The sequence below is a fragment of the Gambusia affinis genome, linkage group LG02 (assembly GCF_019740435.1).
Source record: "Gambusia affinis linkage group LG02, SWU_Gaff_1.0, whole genome shotgun sequence".
NCBI lineage: Eukaryota > Metazoa > Chordata > Actinopteri > Cyprinodontiformes > Poeciliidae > Gambusia > Gambusia affinis.
The window spans coordinates 6,397,830-6,424,266 of record NC_057869.1 but is presented as its reverse complement, the minus strand read 5'-3'; the positions used below and the strand labels follow the sequence as shown (position 1 = coordinate 6,424,266).

The 26,437-nt window shown below is 36.7% G+C and overlaps 4 protein-coding genes across 5 annotated transcripts; 1 reads left to right on the top strand and 3 right to left on the bottom strand.

Moving 5' to 3' along the window:
- Positions 1-152: 152 nt before the first annotated feature.
- Positions 153-2,387, top strand: LOC122820200 (UDP-glucuronosyltransferase 2C1-like). The gene is made up of 2 exons (XM_044097426.1): positions 153-690; positions 763-2,387. Exon 2 carries the CDS (start codon positions 770-772, stop codon positions 2,375-2,377), a length of 1,608 nt encoding a protein of 535 aa, XP_043953361.1. The 5' UTR covers positions 153-690; positions 763-769; the 3' UTR covers positions 2,378-2,387.
- Positions 2,388-3,064: 677 nt separating this feature from the next.
- LOC122820212 lies at positions 3,065-6,163 on the bottom strand. Its single transcript, XM_044097450.1, has 9 exons — positions 6,089-6,163; positions 5,960-5,995; positions 5,572-5,871; positions 5,177-5,497; positions 4,965-5,082; positions 4,787-4,839; positions 4,353-4,395; positions 3,727-3,800; positions 3,065-3,373 (listed from the first exon to the last, which is right to left on the bottom strand). The coding sequence occupies exons 1-9, from the start codon at positions 6,108-6,110 to the stop codon at positions 3,309-3,311; spliced, it is 1,032 nt and encodes a 343-aa protein (XP_043953385.1). The 5' UTR covers positions 6,111-6,163; the 3' UTR covers positions 3,065-3,308.
- A 2,111-nt stretch (positions 6,164-8,274) lies between these two features.
- chrna3 (cholinergic receptor, nicotinic, alpha 3) lies at positions 8,275-16,752 on the bottom strand. Of its 2 annotated transcripts, XM_044139622.1 has the most exons (6): positions 16,575-16,752; positions 16,071-16,210; positions 13,459-13,503; positions 11,476-11,585; positions 9,763-10,963; positions 8,275-9,669 (listed from the first exon to the last, which is right to left on the bottom strand). In XM_044139622.1, the coding sequence occupies exons 1-6, from the start codon at positions 16,633-16,635 to the stop codon at positions 9,541-9,543; spliced, it is 1,686 nt and encodes a 561-aa protein (XP_043995557.1). In that variant the 5' UTR covers positions 16,636-16,752; the 3' UTR covers positions 8,275-9,540. The 2 variants fall into 2 exon arrangements, with proteins under 2 accessions (XP_043995557.1, XP_043995549.1); XM_044139614.1 differs by lacking the exon at positions 16,575-16,752 and having other exon boundaries at positions 16,071-16,286.
- A 2,171-nt stretch (positions 16,753-18,923) lies between these two features.
- On the bottom strand, positions 18,924-25,853 carry chrnb4 (cholinergic receptor, nicotinic, beta 4 (neuronal)). The gene is made up of 6 exons (XM_044139634.1): positions 25,718-25,853; positions 23,217-23,362; positions 22,330-22,374; positions 21,989-22,098; positions 20,540-21,593; positions 18,924-19,891 (listed from the first exon to the last, which is right to left on the bottom strand). Exons 1-6 carry the CDS (start codon positions 25,851-25,853, stop codon positions 19,724-19,726), a joined length of 1,659 nt encoding a protein of 552 aa, XP_043995569.1. The 3' UTR covers positions 18,924-19,723.
- Between the last annotated feature and the right edge of the window lie 584 nt (positions 25,854-26,437).

Sequence of the window (26,437 nt, the reverse complement as noted above, 5' to 3'; positions counted from 1 at the left end):
ATATATATATATATCTATATATATATATATATATATATATATGTGTGTGTGTTTATGCTATACAATGCTTGTCAGTAGTTTGCATACAGACATTTTGGGTTTTATTAATGAATTTGAACTGTTCTTTTCTTTTATCATGATAGGATGAATTTTCAAAACAAAATAGTCAAAATTAAAGACAAATAGACTCAAATATACAGAAGCCTAGCCTTTTATTTTAATAAATACCCTTTGGTCTGTGATCAGGATCATACAATGCCATTTAGGAATTCTTACGTATGATTGATCATTCAGAAAACAATTAAGAATGTTTATATTAAAAAAAAAATCTTGCACGTGAACTACCCTTTATTGTTTTTCCAACTGTTGTCACCTTGCAAACCATGCCAACCATGGTCTGTTAATTAATATATGCTAAAGATGACAATAATTGTAAAGATAAAGAAAAGCTAAATCTAAAAAGGACCTCAGATTGTAAGCACAACCTTGAATTCAAAGCAGGCTTGTTGCACAATGCAGAACAAAGAGACCCCTTCTTTTTGCTGAACAGCCTCCCTCACCAAAGTAAGCTAATCCATAATCGCTTTATACAAGTTTTTCTGGAATTTTCAATTGCATTACTTGTGCAGACCATAAGATGTTTCATGTAGAAAACTAAAAATCTCACTAGACCTACTTCATTCAAAGCAGGTATGTAATGGATTTTGTTTTCTATTTTCTATGTAAAACAACATGTCAAATTATATATATTTTTTCTTTTAGGCTAAAGATGGAATCCAGGGGGAAAGCCACAGCATATCTTTTCCTAATATTTGCAGTATTCCTTTCATGGAGAGTTGGTCACGGTGGCAGGATTTTGATCATTCCTTTGGAAGGCAGCCACTGGGTGAATATGGACATTATGATTCAAGCTCTCCACTCTCGTGGGCACTCTATTGATGTAATAAGGACCAATAAAAGCTGGTACATCAACGACGACTCTCCATACTACAAAACCATCACAGTTCCTGTTGCCAGAGCTTTCAATCATGATTTCATCAACCCAATCCTTAGAAAGATTTTTGCATTAGAGAGAGGAGAGAGCTCTGTCTTGAGCTTCATGAGTTTGCAGGTTGAAATGTTTAAAGCTATGTTCGACATGCATGGAATAATGTGCAAGATGGCAAGCACAATGTTGGAGGATAAAATGTTTATGAATGGTTTAAAGGCAAAAAATTATGACCTAGTAATGACTGATCCTGCATGGGGAGCTGGAATAATGTTAGCACATGCTCTTAAACTACCTCTAGTTTATAATGTGAGATGGGTTACCAGTGGGGAGGGCCACTTAGCCCTTGCACCTTCTCCTTTATCTTACATTCCAATGACAGGCTCAGGACTGACAGACAAAATGACCTTTATGGAGAGAGTCAAAAATGTCCTTTTCTACACTATCTGGGAAGTCCAGGACACCTTTCTGATCCGTCCCCAGTATCAAGCCATCTGTAATAAATTCTTTGGCCCAGATGTTAGATACAGTGACTTGTTGCGGGAAGCAGACCTGTGGCTCATGAGAGTGGACTTTGTTTTTGAGTTTCCTCGCCCTACCATGCCAAATGCCATGTACATCGGGGGCTTTCAGTGTGAACCAGCTAAACCTCTTCCTAAGAACCTGGAGGAGTTTGTTCAGAGCTCTGGACAGCATGGCGTCATCATCATGTCTCTTGGGACTTTTGTTAGTGAGCTCCCTTCAGATGTGACAAACAAAATTACTGAAGCTTTTGGTCAGTTACCTCAGAAAGTAATCTGGAGCTATAAAGGTATCAAACCGGCCAATGTGGGAAAAAACACTTTACTGGTTAACTGGATGCCACAAAAAGACCTTTTAGGACATCCAAAGGTGAAACTATTTGTGGCTCACGGAGGAACAAATGGAGTCCAGGAGGCCATTTATCATGGAGTACCAGTAGTGGGTTTACCTGTGTTTTATGACCAGTATGACAATCTTCTCCGACTGCAAGACAGAGGAGCGGCTAAGATCCTTACCTTAGCAACTGTAGACAAAGAGGACACATTTCTGAAAACTGTCAAAGAAGTACTGTCTGAACCATCCTACAGAATTAATATGCAGAGACTCTCCATATTGCACAGGGATCAGCCAATGAAGCCAATCGATACCGCCCTCTTCTGGATAGAATTTGTAATAAGACACCAAGGTGCAGCTCATCTGAGAACCGAGTCCCACAGACTGCCTTGGTATTCCTACTACTCTGTAGATGTTTTCCTGTTCTTCCTGTTTGTTGTTGTAGTAATTACATTTTCAATAGTCACGACTTTCAGATTGCTCTGTCTTGCAAAATGCTTGAAAGGAAAAACTAATCAAACAAAGAAAAAATGACAAGGTTCTGTGTTTATTATAATTTACTTTATTTCACTCTGAATCTAGGTTTTCCTCCTTTCTGTATTTTCTTCATTTAAACTGAAAACAAGTTGACTGAATATTTTATATGATATAAATCTCTTGTTTCACTTAAGTCTTTGAGGGAAGTATTTACAGGGCAAAAAGTGAAATGCATTGGTAAAATTAAATGAATTAAACACACAACTAGTTGAGCCCATAATGTTTCATGGAGTACACATAAGTACTCTCCAATAGGCAAATCAAAAACAAACAAAAAAAAAAACCCCAACCCAAAATAGTAGAATTTGCAACGTAATTCAAAAGTTTTCTTACGACTTGGAATTTTCACATTTTGTCATGATAAATCAACAGACTTCTATGTATTTCATTTGGATTTTAAGCAGTGTATATTGATGAACAAAAAGATAAAAGACAGATTTTTATTTTTTACAAATTATATAAGTATGGCGTGTCTGTCTACACTCTGTTACAGCTAAATAAAAACCAGTGCAACCAACTTGATCCTGATGCTATGTAATGAGTAAGCACAGTTGACCTTTGCCTAGTTTCACTTCAGTGTAACTAGGAGAAGTTCACAGTGAATTAGAGTTCTAGTTGTTTTACAAGGAACTGGCACAAAGTTAAGACTGGAAGAGACAAACCAATACAAACCCATGCAACACATGCAAAACAAAACAAAAATTTTAATTTTACTTTACGTTTTTTAAGTCATTTGAAATTATGTGACAAAATATAAAAAGTTCAAGTTGTATGAACAATGCGCTGTCCTTGTGGGTAAATCTATCAGGTCAACACTGTTGCATTGTCCTGGATTAGCACAAAAGTCAAATGAACAAAATACATGCATGTAATTGATTTATACATCACATTCAGGTGAAGTCTGTTCTGGAGACTTTCATGATGACTTTTATTGCTTAGTGACAGAAGTGGTGTACAGCACACGCGAAGTACTCTGTCCTGCGGTTGAATCATCTGCGGTGAAAAAAACAGGAAGCTGTCAAGATGTATCTGTGCTTCTTTGTTTAGCACTTTTGTATTTTACTTTAGTTATTTTCTAAGATATGCTTAAAAGGCAATTTATGCATGTCTTTGAAATGTTTTACATTGCACATACTGAACACAAGGACCACACATGTGATGTTAAAGCCAATATATAATATACATGGAGTTTAAATTTTTTTGTAATAATACAAGTAATAATTACTTATTCAATTTGTAATGAATATTTTTTGAAGAAGAAAATGATTAAAATCATGTACTGATGTTTAACATGTATAGCTCATTATAATATTTTTACAGACTGAAAGTAAATGATGACATCCTACCTGGAATAACGGTATAAATTCTCTCATTTGCGTAGTAGACGTCACTCGTTGTTGTCTCAAAACGCTGTTGATTTCTGATGAGAAAATGTTGTTAGGTTAAATGCTTGACACAAATTTTACTCCTGCAAAATAAATAAATAAATAAATAAAGGCAGTGTGTTGCTAAAAAACAGCTGCACAGTGGCACAGTTGGTAGAGCTGTTGCCTTGCAGCAAGAATGTTCTGGGTTCAAATCCCGGTCTGGGGTCTTTCTGCATGGAGTTTGCATGTTCTCCCTGTGCATGCGTGGGTTCTCTCTGGGTTCTCAACTTTAAATTGATAGAAAATCACATTCTTGCCAGTTTTCCTTTGCAAAATAACTTAATATCAGTCAGATTAGTGGCAGAATATATTAGAACATTAATTCTTAACCTACAAATTAACAATTGGACATTGACTGGACTTTGGTTCTAACACAGGAATATTTATATAAGCTGATGGTTTGGACATGATTTTACGATAATCAAAGTGAAGAGGACTGCATATACCTGCATGTTACACATACAGGGTTTTTATTAAAAAAACATATAAATATATAAACAAACAAATTGATTACAGGTCTTATAAAGAATGATTTGAAAACTTACTCTTCTTCGCTCTCCATGCTGAAAGAATTCTCTTCTTCTGATCCTTGAAAGAAGATGATTAAATTACTACAAAAAGTACTACAAATAGCCAACTATCAGTAATTCCAATGGAATTTTTGTATTTATGTTCGTTATGCCAAACGAACATAAATACAACTTCAACTTATGCTTCAACTTATGCTTTAAAGTTGAAGAACTTTAAAGCATAAGAAAATTATGAAAATTTAGAAACTTTTACAATTCAACAGGCTTTGCCTTCAGCATTATAAACTAATATATTTCCTCTGTTTATTAAATAAAAAAGTATTTATATTGAAGCAGATGAGTGAGAATATTTTCCCTGTCAAATCATTATAAACCTCTTTAAAAACAGATTTTCTAAAGAATTTCTGTTCGGTGATTCCTAAACCTAAACATTCCTAACCGAACCATACCCTGTTGTGGTTCCACATCTGTCAGCACCAACACATCTGTTTTCAGCTGCTCACTATCAAAACGAGAAAGCACACAATTCAAACAGAAAGCAAGCCTTGATGTATTACATTGTATTCGATCACTGTCTGTATTTTTTTTCCGTCTGCCAACAGGAAGTGCAGCTAAACAAAGACTCACCATGGCTTGTACAAAAGTTTGAAGTAATTTTTGTAAATGAACCATCCCAGACACAGGCTGAAAAGCAGCAGAAGGACTATAAATCCACAAGACAAAGCCACCCATGGGATCAAATCCTCTGAAATACAAATTAAATTTAATGACATAAATTTTCAGAGATGTTTTAAGAGGAAAACTTTGGAAAGTAAAATACATTGTGGAAAAATTCCCACCTTTGACTTCCAGAATCAACGTATTTATTCCTTGCAGCTCATTCCATTGTTTCTGGAAGCATTTTGATGGCAGCAAAAGGCAACTATATGGACCTGAATCCCTTGAAACGGCACCTTCAATGCTGAAAGAGGCTTCCATCTGAGCAAGATCAAATACTTGTATTTGAAGGATGGTCTCATTCTTCTTCAGCCAACAGTAGATGAGTTGACAGTTATTGAGAGTGTGCAGGATTTCCGAATATGTGCATTTGAACTCAATGTGGCTTCCCTCATGAACTGTGAAAGGTCCAGCTATGGAGAGCTCTGCTGGGATGAAATTGGCTGCATAGCAGTTGGAAAAAGTAAGAAATAAAAACCGCTGCATGAGGGATTAAAAAGAATAAAAAGATACTCACCTATAACCAGAATCTCAACTTCATTCTGTCCTTTCCCTTCTACATCAGAAAGGTTGTAATTTTTAGTGGAGTACAAGCAACTGTAATTTCCACTGTGATCAAGATGAAGATTAGATATTATGAAAAGAACATCATCCAAAGTTTGCTTCTGTTTTAATTTACGAAATCCTTGTCCATCTTTCAGTAAATAAACATAAAAAGAGGGGTGCTTCTTTAGACCGAACATGCTGCAGATTACATACAGGTCATTGCCCTCGCTTACAGTTCTCTGCTGGACCAGAATCTTTGCAGGATACATGTCTACACAAAAGACACACAGACAAATGTAGCAACATAACGTCTTAAAATGCACCTTGTTCTGTTAAGTATTGTTGTAGATTGCGCTCACCTTCTGTCTGGCCAATGACCTGGTTTAGCAAAATATCTTGAAGACAATAAGTGTAAAGTCACATCAATGTTCATTGTGCAAAAATAATTAAATGTAGATTTTGTTTCTATCTGCTGTCAGTCTACTTACAGAAAACAAGTATTGGCTTCATCTTCAGCAGTCCTCTGACTGGCTCACGTAAATCTTCTAATCAGACCCGATGACTTGTTCCTGCTCTCACAGATAAAGCACGCAGGAACTATAACACACCACTTCCTTATTCTTCCTTGCTGGCCTACTGCATTTCTGGCCATTCTTCTTGCTACATTTCTCACACTCAGCCAGAATGGATTGAGAGCGTCTCTGGAAATAAAATTTCAAGTCTAGCAATAGATTGTCTATTGAATTTAGGTCTGCATTTTCTTATAGCAGTGAAAAGGAAGAAGGTAGGTAAAGAAGATCGGGAGACATTTTGAGTTTCTTCTTGGTGGATTTTAGAAGATGACGGCTTCATTTCTGCCATCTTTGATAAGCCACAAAAGAATGCATACTTTTCTTCTTACAATAGTCCTTAAGCTCCTCTCAGCTCCCCAAATCCACTCATTTCACATAGACCTAAAACACGCCTGTACCTCTTTAGTCTGCATCAGAAGATTAAACTAAACAATACAGTCTACACTAAGAAAGAGCAATAAGATTTATCTAATTAACAAACTCATCTTCACAAGTAAATGACTGGCAAAATACAACACTCTATACAACATACGAAGGAATTTATGTGAAGAAAGGTTAACAGCAATGTTAAACCTAAAGAATTTTAAATAACTGTAAAATAAAATGAAATAATTTAAGAATGTTTAAGAAACAAGTGGAGAATAAATAAAAGTTCAACCACTTCACCACAGCCCCACCTGTGTTCTTCAGCTGGGTTTGTGGCTAGTTTGGGTGAGATGTGCAGTGTTAACTTTCTGCCACAATAGCTTTTAGCATGTAGGTCAAAGTCTTTGCTCACCCTATGAGCAGAAAATTTCTTGAGAATTGCATTGAGGTGTTTGTGGTTGTAATTTGACAGAATGGGTAAAGATGATTGGGGTATGAATGCTATTCGAGGCTCTATACTTCCTGAACATTTCTTGCAGCAGCCATTTAGACTGTTGCACATCAACGTCTTTGAGCTTTAAACGTAATTTTGTTTAGAAGGCAGAAGCCAGACAATAATCATGATACCCTCTGACACCCATTTACACAGTATCTGTGAAGATCTTGTACAGAGCAGCCAAATGAGCACTGAGAAGACTTTATCTGAATTGACTTTGAGTCAAATTGCTATTTAAATAGGCTATTTAAAGTTGTTACCATAGACTTCTTTATCACAGAGACAAACATAGTAATCATAAACCACTTACATTTCTTTCTATCTTTGCATGCCTTTTATATTTAGTAGAAGCTCAAAATAAGACACAAGGTCTGCCATAATAAAAAATAAAACTATCTGACCTTTAGAGTAAATTTTTGGCCAGGCATGCAATCTGAGAGGACTAAACATATTGACAAATGCAAACCAAAATCAAAGATGCTTCTGGCTGACTTCTTTTTCATTCCCCTGAGGTCAAATACTATAAATATCATAAAGTAATTCATAAAGAATAAAAGGTTCTCTCTTTATGCACAAAGCTTTATCAACATAACATTTTCAACATCATTAGCATTACCTGTGTGTGTTTACATGTGAGAAGATGGTACAGCAAAATGTTGCTGTACAAGAATCAACCAATAGCATGGCAGTCAAGAGAACTGTAGTAACCACCAATGACCACATGATGTCACCCTTTTGGAGCAGTCTGCATCATTGCTTGGGTTTTCATGAACACGTTGTTATTGATAGGATTTTAATCCTTTAAAAATAAAACTAAGTGTGTCTTTCACAGTATTGTTTTACTAGCTTTCAAAAAATGCAGCTTATTATACAGCCTGAAATGTTCCAAAATGAAATTCTTATGTCTTTTTATTTTTTGTTAAAGAGCATGCTTAATTAATGAATGAAACAATATATCATATTTTCATTTTTTTTATTTTTTTGGCCGAAATGTTTACTTGTGATTGAAATTGAAACAAATTGTTGTATTTGGTTAAAATTTTTTTCTATATGACATATCCAGCCCTGCAACAGACTGTGACCTGTCCAGGGTGTACCACGTTTCTCGCCCGAAACGTTTGCTGGAGATAGGCACCTACACCCGTCATGACCCTACTAGGGACAAGGGTGTACAGAAAATGGATGGATGGATGACATATCCAAACCAGAACGTAGAACTTACTCTGTCACACCCTTTGACAAAAATATTACCTCTTGCATCTCTAACACGAATCTGACTCTAACGTTATAGAGTCATGAAGACACAAGAAAACACAGAAGAATTTATTTATTTTTCAATAATTCCTTCAATGAACTGTCTGTATTTTTTAATAATCTTATTTTAAAAATGCAGTTGTGAACCATTTTGGCTTTTACTAAAAAAAATTATAACTTTTTGTACAGAGCTTCATTGCATCTGAGAGCAACATCAACCCTCTGATAAAATGTTTATTGGACTCCTACTAAATTTTTTCTTGCTTATTAGCCTGTGCAACCATTTAGGAGTGGGTGTTCCCCTTTGCTGTGAAGAACATAAGTGATGAAAAAAGCATAGCCAAACACCCATGGTGGCTTATTAGTTTCAAGATGGTGTATGAATTCAGGTTTGAATAGAGCGCTACTTAAGATTTATTTTTGAGGATTCTGAACTGAGTTTTAGTAGCTTTTTTTTTCCTAAACCAACATGATAAAACTATTAAGATTTCTTCACTCTGAGGGGGGACATTTTCACAAAACCTGCCACATTTTGCTAATATTTAAATCAAATTAAACAATCAGGGTTAGTATTAAGTAGTAAACACAGATTAACAAGTAATGTTAGCTATAGCGACCATCCAAATAAACTCATTTTAAAGTGAAAGGTTACAAAATTCCTGAATCTGATTAATCTCAAAACAGCAAAAATAAGCAAAAAATGATTTACTTTGCAATAAAATTTAAAAAATATCTTGAGAGGGAGATGGAAGGTTTTAATTATATTTTCATCTGATCATTTACTTCCTAATAGCTAAAAATCTAACTACTTCAGTGAGTGCAGAAACATGTAAATAACTAAAAACTTACTTCATAATGTCTGGTAGTGTGAAAATATTTTCAATATCAGCCCAACTTACCTGGACACAGAATTCTTCACCTAATGGAGTAGCACAGATCGGATAAACAGCCATCTCAAGTTTTAGATTTACTATTCAGTGATATTTACTAATATATGTGTGATTTTACATGTGGGGTTGGACTTTTGGTTCCAGAACTCCAAACTCATTCTTTGTGCTACAGATTTATTTGCCATATATCCAAGATAAAGTTGTCAAACAAATAGCGCAACAGAAAAACACTGAATTCTGGCTTTTTTCTCCTTGACTGTGTGTCCTACATTTTTCCACTACTCAGACAGAGGCCACATCCTGTATATGAGAGCTGTGTGTATTTCTGCAGTGTGGAGTAATAGTTTTTTTTTTAAATTCAATCAAATATCCTCCCCAAGTAATAAAGGCTGGAGGAAGAGGCCAGCTGTCCCCAGGATGCAGACAAGCACAAAAACCCAAAGGAAGATCCTGTCAATAACCATGGCAACATACTTCCAGTCATCCTGAACCTGTGGGAGCATCACAATGAAAACATGGTTACTATTTCAATTTTGAGAAAGAGCTGCAGTAAATGCTTTTGAATAATTTGAACAACTCTTTACCTCTTTAGCTTCGTTCTGAAGTCTCATGTTTTCTGCTATGTATTTAACACTTTCAATTGCCTCCCTGACCTCAGGAGAAAGAGGCAAAAGGGACATAACTCCCCCATCTAGAGACTCAGAACTGGAGCAATGACTGTCCTGTCTGACCCCAGCACCAGTGCTACCAGTCAGGGCCCCCAGGCTGCCCAGTGCACCACTTCCACCACCAGAGTCCGAAGGCAGTTTGCCCGATCTCTTCTGCCAACAGCAGTTACATCGGCCCTCACAGCACAGGACTCCAGAGCTGACACATTTACTAGAGTCTTCGCTCAGGTTATTCAGGTTGGAGAGGTCTGCGTTGTTGAAAAGCCTCTGGCGATTAGTCAGGCTCGACATAACGCTGGATGCCAAAGCTTGGGGCTTGTGTTGCTTTTGCAGAGTGCCTGAAGAGTGGACAGCGCAGGTTCTCAGATGCATTGTCTCAACACTTCCAGCCACCGTCACCTTCTCCGGGTCCCTCTCTGGCCTGGTCATGAACATCACTCTGGGCAGCAGTCCTAGAAACACATGCCGCACCCAGCAGGGCATGGTGTGTGTCTTCGGTGTGCGGTAGTGCACATTCAAGACAAAAACGGTAATGACAATGGAGAGAGTGACGAAAATCATTGTGAACAGGAGGTATTCGCCAATCAAAGGTATGACTAGGGAGGTAGAGGGAATGGTCTCTGTTATGACGAGAAGAAAGACAGTCAAAGACAGCAAGACGGAGATGCACAGCGTGACTTTCTCACCACAGTCAGAGGGCAGATAGAAGACGAGCACTGTCAGGAAGGAGATTAAGAGGCAGGGGATGATCATGTTGATTGTATAGAAAAGAGGCAAGCGACGGATGTACAAGGAGTAAGTAATATCAGTGTAGATCTCCTCACAGCAGTTGTACTTGATATCATGCTTGTAGCCAGGGGCGTCAATGATTATCCACTCGCCAGTCTCCCAGAAGTCCTTGAGGTTGATAGTTGAACCAATCAGCACAAGGTCAATCTTGGCCTTGTCATAAGTCCAGGAACCAAACTTCATGGTGCAGTTTTGGTAGTCGAAGGGGAAGTATGTAACATCGATCTTGCAGGAGCTTTTAAATATAGCTGGTGGGATCCAAGTGACGTCACCGTTGTAGCGAAGGAGAGCCTTTGTTTTGTCATCTACCTGAAAATCTCCAACTGCACTGTTAACAACATAAGAGTAAAGCTAATGAGAGTGGACAGTGCTGGGTTAAATAAAGATATAAAGTACTCACATTGTAATATAGACATATAAGTAGAAATACAATGGGATGTAAGTCTCATTAAAAACTTTCAAACAAAAAGCCCAAGTGTTGAACTTGGAAAATAATTGAGGTTGTTGTTATAAACTTTACACCAGATGTCTGCAACAACACAACTAATACAAACATGCAAAAATATCAAAATCAGTTTCTGAAATAAATGGACTGACGTAAGGAATGAACACATAGCATATATGTGTATTTATTTGTATTCATTTGTATGCGTGGATCAGTTAGATGTTTTCTAACATCTGGAGAAAACTTTATTACAGTGAACTCTCAGGAACTATAACTCCTGAGATAAAGTTGACATGTCTGTTGCTCAATTTCCTCCGTCTAGTTTCTCAGTGAGCATCAAGATACACCCAAATGAATATCCATAATGATAACCCTCTCCTAGGATTTCCACTTACTTATTATAAAGAACAATGTCTGGCTTCCAAATTCTGTTCGATGGTACTCGGATGAACTCCACGCCGCCAAAAGCTTTGGGATCCCATTTGAGTTTATAGTCATTCCAAATCTGGCAAAAGACACAATTGTTCATTTATTTTCAAAAAAATCAACATCAAAGCTAATTTAAATGAGCATCATTCACTTGAGCAGCAAAACAGAAATATATGAGGTCATCACCTTTGTTTATGACTAATATTTTTGTTTACATTTGGTAACTTGACTTGCTAATCCAATTAAACTCAATACAACATCTAACCACCTCAAGATTGATAGCTTTGTGCAAAAACCCTTCAACTTCCTGCAGATGGTCCTTCACAGAAATTGGCAGCAGGGGAAATCAGAGTCAGACTTCGCTTTATTGGACAAGTAGGTTAACACACGGTAATACAAACTGTCTGAATACAACAGGGAATCACTTGGATACATCCTGTGGGAGATCATATGCAGCCTGTTCTGCTGCACAATGCCAGGCTTCAGACAGTTTTGAACAACTGTCTCTCACTAATGCTGGCAAAAACATCCAGCTTGTTCATTTAGGAATATGTAATGTTTTTAAATACAAATAAAACTAATTTGGTTTAGAAGGCAGAACATCAATATAAGAAGTTAGCAGTTGTTTTCCCCTGGTGACTATCATTTGAAATTGATTTCAAAAGCATTCTCTTCAGCTAACCCATCATCTTCTGTTGTGCTGTATGAACAGAGCAAAAGTGTATTTATTGTGTGTTTTACAAACTTTTTTTGCTACAGTGTCTCTGTCCCTGTTGCTCAGTTCATCCATTGAGATTCATGAAGCCACAACTACAATAATTGTGTTGTAATTCTTTCAATTACAACAGTGTCTTGTAAAAATGAGATGGGCAACAGGGGAAATTTGTCTCATTGCAGAATTTTGTGTTTTCCTTGTAGTCACTGTGAAATACGTAGTTTATACTGAGGGGAGTGAATGGAATAGCAGAACCTTATCTGTGGAGTGCTTTCAAAATGTGACCTAGAGACCTGCATTGCTATTTCACTTAGTTCACTGCAGTATGCCTCATGACAGCAGAAGTATAATCTGGAGGGACAGGCAGGTTGCTCTGCAACTGGTCTTTACACAATATTTAATTTTGTCACAGCCTTGCATTATGTAATTTTGTAATTTATTTTGTTGAGGTTTTAATCTTTATGTTTAATGTGATGCAGAAGCTTGAAGTTTGTGGTCATGAAAACTAGATTTAAAATCCTCACTGCCTGGAATTACAAGCTGGTCAAATTATTTTGATAACATTATAAAGTTAGCCAGATCTAAGTTGATGTGATTTGTTTTTTCTATTTAAATCAAGATCAAATTGATCAATGTGCTTTAAAAGCTTCCTCCCATAAATAATTCATTGTTTCAGTCTGGGAAACACATGGCAAGGCAAGTTTTGTAAAGCGTAATTCATAAATGGAGTATTTTAGAGTCATTTGACAGAAAACTAAGGAACAAGGACATAGAAAATTACAATAAAACAAAACATGTATTAAAAAATACAGAAAGATGGGAGCATCAGCATAATTAAGTTCAAACTGAATTCATATTCAATAATTATTTATTAATCCACCACAGGAAATGAATGACGAAAAAACAGATCTGAAGAAACATAAAAAATTAAAACAACAAATACTTAAAATAGACTTGATAACAATTCAATTTATACTGTCATCTTTGCGCTTTCATTTTCAGTTCTGGTTTAAAAGAGACTCTTAATTTTCGGAACCAAAAAAATGGACTTATGTCTTTTCTACATTACGTTGGGGGACAATTTGACCCCATTGGACTCCCATCATAGCACTGGACAATACCATTCCTTTTCATGTCTATCGATCGTTCCCTAAGAATTATGTAAAACAGACTGGACCCAGATTTGATGTCTTTGATTAGGGTTTACTTTCACACTCATAGAGCATAAACTTACATGTCTCAGCCACAGATTGGTCTCCATGATCTGATTGACTTCATCCTGAGAATAGGACAGAATGAATTATAAAGACATCAATGCAAAAAAAAAAAAGTAAATAAATAAAGATAAACAAAGCAACACAATATTTTGTGACAATACCGTTACATGGGATCATGAAGCTCATCCGTGAGGATTGGTTTGTGTGCTTTCTGCAATCGCAGGCTTTTGTAAATCCCCAAAAATGACGATTTAGAGAGATGGACCTGAGTCCTATGAGCCTGGTGCATAACTTACACGACAGCTGGAATTGCGAAGCCAGAACACAGTTTTAACTTTTACTCTAAGCTTTAGCAGGGTGACCAAGGAGGGGGGGGGGGGAGAAAAGTTGCATGAGACGGATTTATGTGTGACTTAGACCGTGAACGAACCAATTTCCTGAGCCAGTGCATAACATTAACCATTAATGTGACCATGTAGTATCCGGAAGAGTCCGAAGTTGAGTGATGAACACAAGTGTCTGTGGTCATGCCTCCATCATCATTTTTACATAATTAGGACAATGAACTGTTTTCTCTCCCGGAAATGCATTTGCTAAGAAGCCAAGCTCAGTCCCACGGGTGAGCCTGCTCCCTAATGGTAGCATGATGACTCAAGCAGCCCTGGTGATGAGCTATTGATGGCCTGAATGAACTCATACAGGTGTGTGGTAATTGGTGTGGGCAAACCAATACCAATTGTGGCTGGCTTAGGAGCAGCAGGTGTTGCTGAGTGAAAACAGTCATCCATCAGCAGCTGGATCTCAGCGGCTTTCTCCACTAAATGTGTTTTTCTAACTTCCTCGTGCACCTGGACAGTTCATCAGGGATGCGGCAGGAATAAGGATGAATGTCTTTAACCCAAAAGGTTCTTCATACGTATTTAGCAAAATGAGTTTTGGGAAAGGAAGACAGATTGAGATTAATTGCATTATATCATATTCTACATCTCCTATGGATTGTTTGCCAAGCAAAAAAATATATATAAAAAAATCCTCTGTCTTGTTACATTGCAATGAGAAGTGAATGTACGTAATCAGGATTTTATTTGGTAGAGCAGCACGAACTAGTTTGCTATTGTGAAGCTAAATAATTTTAAAAAATCTGAAAACTAAGATTTAAATGAGTATTTAGATTTTTTTTATACTAATGACCTTAAAAATCCAGGAAATAATTAGCACATATGGTTTACATGTTTATTTTAATATCATTAAAAATACAGATGCTCTGTGAAAAACAAGGATGGAAGTGCAGACAACAAAACAATTTGTCAAACTTTCCACATCTTTATGAGGATTGTTTATCATTTGAAAATGAGCAGAGAATTGCACAACCACACATATCCATTAACTGACTATTAGTCTCCTCTTTAGTATTCTAAAGAGGAGCCACAGAGATACGTGGCAGAAAGGTTTTTGGTATGATGAGACAAAAAAATTTAACTTTAGGCCAAACGGCAAAGGTGTGTATGTGGAAGAAAACTACCAAAGCCTCACTCTTAACACATGATTCCCACAGCGAAACATGGTGATGACAACATCATGCTGTGGGAATGCTATTGTACTTAACTGTAAACATTCAGCCGGAGTTACAACTGAATGATTTTAATCATTGCTTTCTCATTTGCTAGAATGGACCAATCAAAGTCAAAATTTAAATCCACATAAAGGATCTGTGGGAATATTAACCAACTGCTGATGAGCTACTTTACCATTTTTTCCCCATTTCATATTTATGCATAACTTGATGTTGATGTATCAAATGAAATATAAAAATGCTTCAAGGAATATGATATGCATAGTAAGAAACTGGAAAAAAATGAGCATGCAATATTAATTTCACAGCATAAAAAAACAATGTTGTCAAGTATTTCTAATATCAACCTGACAAAAAGTGGAATAAGACATCAGATGCCAGAAGCAATGCATTTGAATGAATCCTCATCCACTTTATCCTCCTTAACTTACTTTTTCCTGATGTTTTATTAATATAGAAACAGATTAATAGTAAAAGATAATTTGTTGCTTCACTTTTTGTTATTAGGAAGTTAGGACATGTGCAAGTGAACAGCAGATTATTGAGATAAACTGTTCTTTGATTTTCTTATCAATAGATTTGCAGCAGCATCAATGGCCTTAATATTCACATCCTACCTGTTGGATTTTCCTCCAACAAACTGGAGGAAAATCCAACATTAAAACAAGAAATGCTCATCAGGCAAGGCAGTGACAGAGTGAAGGACTGCTTAAACTGAGAGCTACTTAGACACCTGACATTCCCCATCTTGTCTCAGCCAGACAGCCAGCCAGCCTGACCCTGTCTTTGCATTTCTCTTTCCTCAGGTGGATAAGCTGAGGGCTGCTGTGATTTGGCAGGGAGTGTTGCAGGTGTCTCAGGCTGCATCCCAGTTGTGTCTTATTAACAAAAGCCCACTAACTGACACATGGTGACTTTGATCACACCAAATAATCCTTAAATAACTTTTCCTTTTTTGTTCATCTTTTTGTGTCTATTGACCATAGTGATTTATATGTATAACAAGGGGTATAGTCAGTGCAGAAAAAAGAAGAAAAAACCTTTTCAGCTACTTACCACTTTGACCAGCTGTGACATGGACACCTCAAACTGCACAATGACCGGATCAGACACATTTTCCACAGGCCGTATGTACTGATTGTAGTGGGAGAATATCACTGAGAAGAGCTTGTGCTCTGCTTCTGAACATGTGCCTCCTGCACCGGAGAAAATTGTCAGACATGGATCGGCAACTGCAGGATTTTTCTTAATGCAGAAATGCATGTCATACATTTTTAAGATAATTTTGCTATTTTACCTGCATGCAATTTGATCTTAGTGCACAGAATACAAATTTAACACTATTGCAAGTCACTCAATGAATGGCAACTACATAAATAATTGTTACAATTAAAAAAGAAAGTTTTCAAATTTGTGCATGTTCAGTTGATACGAGAAATTAAAATTTGGTGTTTTTATAAAGACATGCTAAAGAAACATTTAAGCAACATGTAGAACTATCAACAGAAATCAAGAAAATGCAACAAGTAAGCAAGATGTTATAAATAAAAGAAAACTTACCTGACAACAGATATAAAAACAACAAACAACTAAGAAATATGAAGTCAAATCTGTTATCCATCCTGTGGTAACTGATTGAGGGCAAATAAATCTGGGGTCAACGGCAGCAGAGCTCCGTGATGCACACGGAGGGAGAACGAGTGAAAGCGAGTGTGCAGCTGCAGACACAACCGGAGAACAGGGGGAGGGAGGCAGTGGCACAGTAAAACACACAGCCAGTCACAGAAAGGAACCACAGAGCACACAGATGTGCAGGCTATGGTCACCGAATCAAATCAAACAACAGGAGGTGTGAAATTTAAGAAGGATTTTTGCTCTGTGAAAAACAAGTAAATAAAAAAAAAGATAATTCCTTTTAGTCAATATGCTAATTGCTAAGCAGTCACTGGGTTCAGCAAATCAAATGCTTTATGCTGTCACCAGACCAGGTGGTATTCACTTGGGTTTTCCTCTCACATGCATTCATCATAAATTAAATATTAAATCACAGGCCTCTGAGCTGCTGTGACAGCCTTCAGCATAACATATTCATCAGTCATTTATTCATTTATTTTTTGAAATACATATTTTAACTAAAACTAATTGTGATGCTGCATTTTAATGCAAAACTAAAGTCAGATGTTTTCATTTTTGAATAACTTAACTGACTTTTTTAAAACAGCTTTGTGGGTGTCCTCTATTACGGGGAAGAAAGGGAAGGTCCGAGTTCGCTTCAGCTGACATCAAACACACTCTAAGGTCCTTAGAGAATAAATTCAAATTTCCAGGACCGGGGTAGTTGCTTTAGCTCCCTTAAGTGGGTACAGAAAAAAAGTAACTTCAAGACGTGGAATAATAATGTCCTGCCCAGTGCAAAAAAAAAAAAACAGCAACAGAAAAATAATAATTACTGGCTCGGTTAGCAAAACAAAACAACACAATAAGGTGTCAACATCTTCAAATATTATAAAGTAGTTAAAGTAAAAAAATAAATAAATAAAAACCTCACAAGATTACATTCTGTTTAAACTCTAGTCCTTGTTGAACAAATTCACTTTAGAATTAGAATCCATTAAAAAAGTTTTACTCCTGCATATGATATGACAATGTACTGTAAATGACTTAGTTTTGTAGATGACTTAAGTATTTCAGTTCTGGTGGAGTTTGTAATGTGAAACTTCACTATAATTTATATTGTAAATTATAGTTAATTCTCAAAAAAATTATAAAATAATGTGAAAGGTATCAATTAAGAAAAAGCGAATACTTCTGATTAAAAAAAATATAAATCCACTAAACGGCATTTACATGTATTTTTTTTCCTGTTATTAATAATTATTAGAACAATCTTTATTGTCATTTCAGCACACTGATGCTTGTTATAATTCCTGAGCAGCCTTTGGGATGTTTTAACTGATATTTTAATTATATATTTTATGGTTGGAAGTCCTCCTGTCCATCAAACTAATCTTTGGCTGTCTCAATAAATATTTTAGATTCAAGCCAGGACTGAGTATTTGGCTGAAGTTCAGGGCAGCTTTCCAAGAACGTGAGACAAGCTTGGATCCCTCACAGTGGTGTGAAAACCATGGATAATAGAAAGTAAAGTGAGAGAATGAAGAAATAATTTTTCCATGTGTAGGAGATATAGAATGAAAAGCTCTCATGCAAAGTTGGGATCTTTTTCCACAAATGCTATTATTTCACAATTTCAACTAAATCCTATCTGTCAGCAGTATGAACAAATTTGGATTTAACTTTATGCATGCCAAGCTTTTCACTTTTGTATTTGTAAAAAAAAAAAATCAAACTACTTCACAACTACTAATTAAATAGTATGTGTAGATGATCAAAGTGGTGAAAATATTTAAAAGATACTTCACAAGATGATTTAAAACTGTAAATTTACAACAAAAACAGTTCATTGCTACGTTTTTACAATCTCCACAGATAGAAGTGAATCATGAAATCCATAAAATGTTTGTCCAGTTTTGAATGCGATACTTTATTGTTGATTTTTAAGGGTACTTTGCTAATAACTGTAAACTAAAAGATTAAGATATACCAACAAATGACTTTGAAACCTGTAAACCTGAAGGCCAGTACAGCAGTTCTGTCCATTAACATGAGCTCTGATTGATTAAAAGGAGGTTCTCCTTAAGAGTCTGCAGAATCTCTAACGAGCCCACTCAGCACTGTTTATCGAGCAGTAAACCTGCAGTCTGCCGGTGTATGTGTTTCAGTGGTTTGGCTCCGTTTGTCTATATGCCTGCACTTTCTAATCTGGAAATAGAACAATTATCAAAGATCAGTTCAAGTGTAAAGACACAAATGAGAAACCACAACTGTTCTCCTTCTTTATAGCTTAAAACATGTTTATTTACACAACCCCACTATATTTAAACAACTTAAAGCTAAGGCCTTATGGCATGACAATCAGGTCTAGCTTTCTCTCCTGTAGTTCTGTTGTGACATTGTGTACATGTTAAATATGTCTTTACACATTCTCATATTTAAAATTCCTAATAAAATGTTCAGACTTGGAACGTCTTCTTCAATCACTTGTCTCAGAGAACGAATACCATCTCCTAAAAAACATACAAAGCGCTTTGGCAAGACCTGGACAATCTGAAGACTTTTGTGGACATTTTTAGACATTTAATCAGACTAAACGGGGAAAGCGACTTGTCTTTATTATTTTTTTGATGACACAGTAACACAAATTAGGAGTTAGGCAACATCTAACAAATTATTTGTTAGATGTTTCAACAGTTCAGTGTAATTCGGTGAAGTAAAAGGACACTTGGTCATACCTTTGCTCTTTGTAGATATCAATACCAGATAAATACGACTTGTGCACTGTACTGATTCTTCATTCTGTCATTTGCTGTTCTTTAACACATTTTTTTTTTTTTATTAGGTCTCATTGTTTCATTTTAAACAGAAAGATCCAGCATCCTATCTGTGTACTGCATTATTTGTTACAGATCAGAACTGAACCACCTTCACATGTGATGTTAGCAAGATTCAAATAAGAGGTCAAGAGGTCAATACTTTCTGGTCTCTCTGCAGTAAACACATTGGATATTTTACATCACTGGTTCCTGTCACAACTACTGTGACAAAGAGCTTTAAAAAAGATCCATGTGTCACACCTCGTCCCTCAAAGTTCATCGTATTCGAGGTGTTTCTGAAATTGGCTGCTGGTCAGGAACAATCTGGGTCTGAAAAAGAGGCTGGAGAAACAAGCCCAGGGTGCCCACCACACATACTATGACAAAGATCCACAGGAACATACGATCCACCACCATGGCCACATACTTCCAGTCTTCTATTACCTGCAAAAGGACAGAACTTTTTAGAGTTGTTTGTATTTGCCAATTAGCCACTCATAAAAAAGCAATAATCAAATAGAAAAATAACTTTAATACAGATTGTAATGTGATTATATTAAAGTAGTTTTAGGTCACAGCAAGAGCAAGTAACCAAACATATGAAGCATAAAAGATTGTTGAGTATCCAGTCATGAGCCATAAGAGGCTGAAATGTTGTGTTTTGACCTTAAAGGGGCTTGTCTTGCTTTAAAATCCCTTCAATCTGAATGAACTGAAACAAATCTACAAAGAGCCTACCATAACTACAATATGTGTTTAGACTTCTAAACAGAGACATTGAAAAGTCATTAATTATTGCATTTACTGAAATCCACCACAGAAAATTTCTGGTGATGCACCATACCACTGCCAGCCACTGCCTTGTTTTATCTTTTGAAAGAGATAAAGAGCAACTGTCAGAAATGATTTTCCATGTCCACTCTCTTGTTTTGCGATTGCTAGTTTTCAACAACAAATCCCAATCAAAACAAATTCAAAACAGATTGAACAGTACAAACCCGTTGTTTATTTTAGGAAATTAAAATGTGAAACTATTTATGAACCCAGTTTACACAGGACTAAGTGATGCTTAGTATTAACGTGAATACGTACACTTTGATCATCATCGTCACTCATCATGTGCTCAGCCACAAAGCGCACCCCATTCATTGCCTCTTGTACATCTGTAGCCCAGTCGGGATTGCTTCTTTGCTGGAGATCCTGAGTGGAATTGAAGCCACTGACAAGGTAATCACCAGACCGTAGGGGCTCCATCCTGTTGGTGTAGCTGTGTCCCATCGGAGAAGCAACATTTTTGTGTCCTGAGGTAGAGAAGGCAGAGTCAGAGGACAGCAAGGCAGATGTAGACAAGGTGAAACCTGTATTGGGAGCAACTGGGTAACCCAGACCCAAAATAGCTCTCCTGGCCCTTAGGCAGCGCTGCTGACGCAGTCTCTGACGGGCAGAGCAGTTCTGAGGCCGTTTCATGAAGAGTAAAGTGGGTAGTTTCACGAGGAATATCATCTTGACCCAGGCAGGCATTGTATGGGTGCTTGGAGAGCGGTGGTGCACATTGAGTACACAAACACTGGTTATAATGGAAAAAGTCACAAGTACCATGGTGAACATCAGGTACTTGCCAATTAGGGGTACATCCAGTGAGGTTGGAGGAACAATCTTTGAGATTAAAAGAAGGAACACAGTGAGAGCCAAGAGGACAGAAATACAAAGTGTCATCTTCTCTCCACAGTCAGAAGGCAAGTAGAAGACCAAAATGGCCAATGAAGTGATCAGAATGCATGGGATGATGAGGTTTATGGTGTAGAACAGAGGCTTCCTCTTGATGATAAAGTCATACGTGAGATCCACATAAGTAGGATCCAGAGGGTTGACAGTCCGTCTGCCCGGTAATGCCAAGATGTCCCATTCTCCACTGGGTGTAAAGTCATCCATACTGGCAACCTCAGTCTTCAAGATCAGGTCAATTTCTGTGTGGTCATAGGTCCAGGAGCGAAACTTGAGGGTGCAGTTCTGCTGGTCAAAGGGGAAATGCTTGACTTCAATCTTACAGGCGCTTTTATAGATGGCTGGAGGAAGCCAATTGATACTGCCGTTGAAAAGAACAATGGCATTGGTGAAGACAGTCACCTCGTAGGTTCCATCAGCGCTGTGGTGTTGAAAAACAGAGAGGACAAAAACAATTAACACATCTTGGAAATTGGCAGTCAACACACTGTAATCAGTGTAAGTACAAGATGAAAGCCACCCAAATTGCAGCGTTCAGATAGATATTTCAACAATATTCTGAGAAATGGAAATGTTCTTTCTTTAGCTACCGATGTTTTAATTAGGCAGCCAAATAGAGTGGAAAAATGGCTTCAGAATGAGGATGAAAAAATTTCTTTATGTAGGACTTTTTAAATGTTCTAGATTAACCTGGAGGTCTTGCAGTGATCCAGTCCAGAAATCAAGAGATTAGATTACACATATTTTGACCTTTTTTTTTAACTAAAAATAGTAACACAAGCAATTTCTTGGAAACAATAACACAGCAAAGCTTACTTGTTGTACAGGACAATATCAGGGAGCCAGATGTGTCTGGAGGGAATACGAAGCTTATCAATACCTTCATACTTTGAAGGGTCCCATGACAACCTGTAATCAACCCAGTGCTGGGGAGACAGACAGATCTGGTCAGCTCACAATGCACTTCCATAATATCAAAATCATTTGTAATTACATGCTTCATTATTACTTAAATACTGTTTGAAGCTATTTTACAGAAGCAATTTGTTCCACGTTGAGGGAGAAATAATGGCCACGGTTCAAGTTTAAAGGGAAGGGCATTTGCAAAGGTAGAATGTTACATATAAACAACATGATGCAGTGCTCCATAAACGTACCTGAGTGAGCCAAACATTTGTGGTCATGATCTGTTCTCTTTCATTCTGGAAAGATAAAATAAGGCAGCAATTATATTTCTTCCAGGTTTAAGAGACAAGTACAATAACTGATCTAAGAATAAAATCAAATATCTCCTCCGACCTATAGTGTGAACCTGAGGATTATCCTGATTAGATTCACCAGCATTTTGCAAAATTTTCATGAAGTTTAAATGATGCAATGATTAATAGTGTCTTTTAAATGGATCTTTCTTTAAGTAGAAAGTATTGTGTATTCTCTGTAGTTTAAGTCAGTATAAAAATGTACACATACCATAAAGTGTCTAAGAATAGGAAGCCAAGAAATAAAATGAAAAATATAAACATATAGATCATTTCCATACCCATCATGCCACTAAAACATGCACTATGAATTAAGGGGTTCCAGATAGCAATTATTCAAAGGAGTGAAATGGAAGCTCATAAAGTGAGGCTGTGAATGAGCTTCCTCTCTTGAACTGCAGCTGAGAGCAGTCTCTATTGTAAATCAGAAAAGAGCCTTGGTCGCTGTGGCTAAAACAAGTTTATTGTCCCCTTTAATCCAGTGTGCTGAAGTTTCAATCTAGACATGACACAGGCAGAGATTACAGCTTACTAGATCTATTTTCTACTTCCTCCATTTGTTTAAAGCTGTATCCTTGAGGCTGCCATGTACTGTAATTAACTACTATTGAAAAGCTTTGTAGTTTCTCAGTAGTCTAGATCACCTCTTTCTTCCATCCTGAGGTTTGTGTCATATCTACCTATTTGTATCTGCAGCACAGTAACTTTTCTACAAGCATATACATAAGAAAAGCACACAAATAAACAAATGCAAATCTGTGTTGTCTATGTGTTTGCTGCCTTACCACGCTGATAAGCTGTGCAAGGGACACTTGCAGCTTTACTGTGACTCTCTCTGTCCTGTTGATGGCTGGTCGAATGAGCGGATTGTAGCGATCCTTTCTTAGCAGCCAGTTCATCAAACGTTCCTCTGAGTCAGCACTTCTGCTACCTGGTAAGACAATGGTGTTTGTCAAAAATCTTTATGGGACAGTTGGGGTTGCGCATGCAAAAATTCAGCTTCAGTAAAAAAATGTACTGTTAATATTTTTCTCAACTCTAATATGGATGTCAGTAAACATTATTAATATATTTAAAAAGTAATACTCATATGTTTTATTATTTTTTAACATATGTTTATTTCTGTACATTTATCACTAAACGATTGTTCTAATTTCAAAGAAAATGTAAATATTATTTAAGACCTGTGTGAAAAAGACTTTAAATACAGATATGTTATGTTTGATATCCTCCTATTTTCAGCAAGAGTTATTATCAAGAATGTGTTATGTTTCATCTACATCTTGTTTGCAGTCATTGGTGGATTCTTCAGTTAGGTGTGATGTTAGTAAAAGTATTCATGCCTCTTAAAATTCCATTTTTTTGTGTCATGAAAACCACAAACGGTATTTATATTTATGTAATAAGACACAAAATGTAGTGAAATGAAAAGGAAGTCTCCATAGTATTTAGAGATAAAAAGTAGCAAAATGAAAGGAAGACATTTTGCTATGTTTACTCAGACACTCCCAAATTAAATCCAGTAAAACCAACTCATAATTTTTTTCTACTTAGTAAATAGGCAAACGCAATTGTTCCAACATTAAATGCCATTGTTCTTTAAAAGCCTCGGAGGTTTGTAAGAGAAAATTATTGAAAGAGCAACATTGTGAAGACCAAAAAACACAGGAAGTGAGGATAAAGTTGTGCAAAAGTTGAAAGCAGGGTTGGATTATAAAACAGTATTCCAGGATTTGAACATTTCACGCAGCACTTATTCATCCATCTCTGGAAAGTAGAAAAATATGGCAAACTACAAACATATCAAGATTTGGTCATTCACCTAAGCACACACACCAAGAGACTGAGAGCATTGATCAGAGAAGCAGTGAAAAGGTCCGTGGTAATTCTGGAGGAGCTGTAGAGATCCACAACAGAATCTGTTGACAGTATAACTCTTCTTCTCCACATATCTGTCCTTTATGGAAAAGTGTTTTGTTTTTTTTTTTCATTGTTGTGAGGAGATGAGAAGTTTGATAAGAAGTCAAAGTTCTTTCCCATTTAATTTTCCAGCAGAAAAAAATATAAAAGAAATTGTATTCTATTATCTAAAGTTAGATGTTTATAAGAAACATGTGATGTCCAATAAAGGAGACAAATGCAAAGTTATCTTTAGGAATCTTCATCTCACTCTGTAAAACTGTGTTTTATTTGGAACCTTGTCCTGGTAAGACTCAAACTGTGTGTCATTATCACCCCGTGGACTCCTGTTGCTTCATAGGGTGTGGTGCAGCAACGCTCAGCTCTCCCACAGGTCCGTGGATGCTGACAGGATTGTGCTATTGTCAGTCACTTGACATGGAGGTTCCACCCAAAGGGCTTTCCAAAGCAGATGGTGTATTGTCAAAGCTCCTGGAAAACTGAGTCAAACAAGCTGTTCCTTCCCCAGAGGTGAAAGCCATTTGCCAAACAACCAGGCTGCCGCTGATCGGCTGCTGCAAACAGATCCAGAGACGTGCCTATGTGTGTAAAAGCTGAACATGGCAACTCGAACAAGCCGATCGTGACTACTGAATTGACTTTACACTGATTGAAAAGGAGGTCAGGCGTGTTAATACAATGCCAGAGTAAGCCAATTTGGAACTGAGAAGGTCATTCTAAACAAGTTTCAGAAAACCCATAATTTTCTGAAATGTTAGAGAAGTGAGTGAAAATGATGCAAAAAATATGATTTTTTTTTTTATCCTTATTAGGCTTTCCTATAATCTAGTTATAATATTAGATCAAATGATTAGTTAATTTGTCTTTCCCACCATATTTTTTCTCCTTTAAATTCCTTAGGAGAGTACATTTTAATTTCCATGACACATAGTAGGACTCCAGCACAAAAATTATTACACAGTCATTATAGATAGGACTCTTCTACTACCTTGTTTTATTCTAAGCATTAAAACATTTTTGTTAAATGTGTTAAATTCTAAAGAATAGAAAAACAAACATCTATAGCAGGATACGTTTGAACTGTTTGCTTTGTTCAGCCCAATGTTTGCATATGAAGTGGATAATAAGTTTTGTCACCCGTGTCCCATTTACTGTATGTTGTTTTCCCTCCTTTTTTGTAATCAAAGTATTAATCAAATTTTTTATAATTTTTAAATATCACCAATATTTATGATTTTACTTAGAAACTCAGCCATCCAGTCGTACAGGCAACTGTTGATGTCATCTTGCAGGAAATCTTCTATTATAAAATAAAGCTCAGGAACATAATTTTCATAGTTTCATACAAAATGAAAGACATGCTTACAGTGAATCAAAGTCAAAACGAAGTAAGCGAGGATGAAGAGCGTCCGAGTCATGTTGACGGCACCATCTGGTCCCAGGGAGGTTGTCGGTGATGAAGCCCCACAGCTGCGCTTCTTAGCGCTCCTGTCCTCGGACATACCGGACTGTGCGCGCTTTACGGGTCGGCAACTTCACTAGTTCTGCGCCGACACTTGTTTGTTCTTTCATGGCCTTCTGCTTACACATCCTCCCACTGTGTGAAATTCACCGAGCTTCCGCTAACCTGTCGGGACTCTTCAGCTCCTCTCCCGTGCAGCAGCTCCCTGTCCCGGCGTTCTACTGACTGTTCCCTGCAGGTCCTGTGCAAGTTTACACCAGCGCAGCAGCTATGGTGAATGGCCAGTATTGGCTATGTACAGTTAAAGCATCTGTTTACCTCATTAAAAAAAGGCATGGGTAATTTTTAAAGTCTATTATAAATCATTATATAAATATATTTGTTTGATTTGGTGTATCTAAAATTTAAATATCAAAAAATGTATATATTTCAGTACTTTTAATTCTACAGAAAAAATGTTATATAAAGATAATCAACAGTGATATTTCAAGGGATTATTTTATTTTATTTTTTAATTAGATGATTGTTATTTACTGCTCTATAATTTAATGTAAAAATAAAGGTCCACAGAGGTTAGAACATTACACCAATTTAAAAATACATATGCTTTGTATGCATAAATGT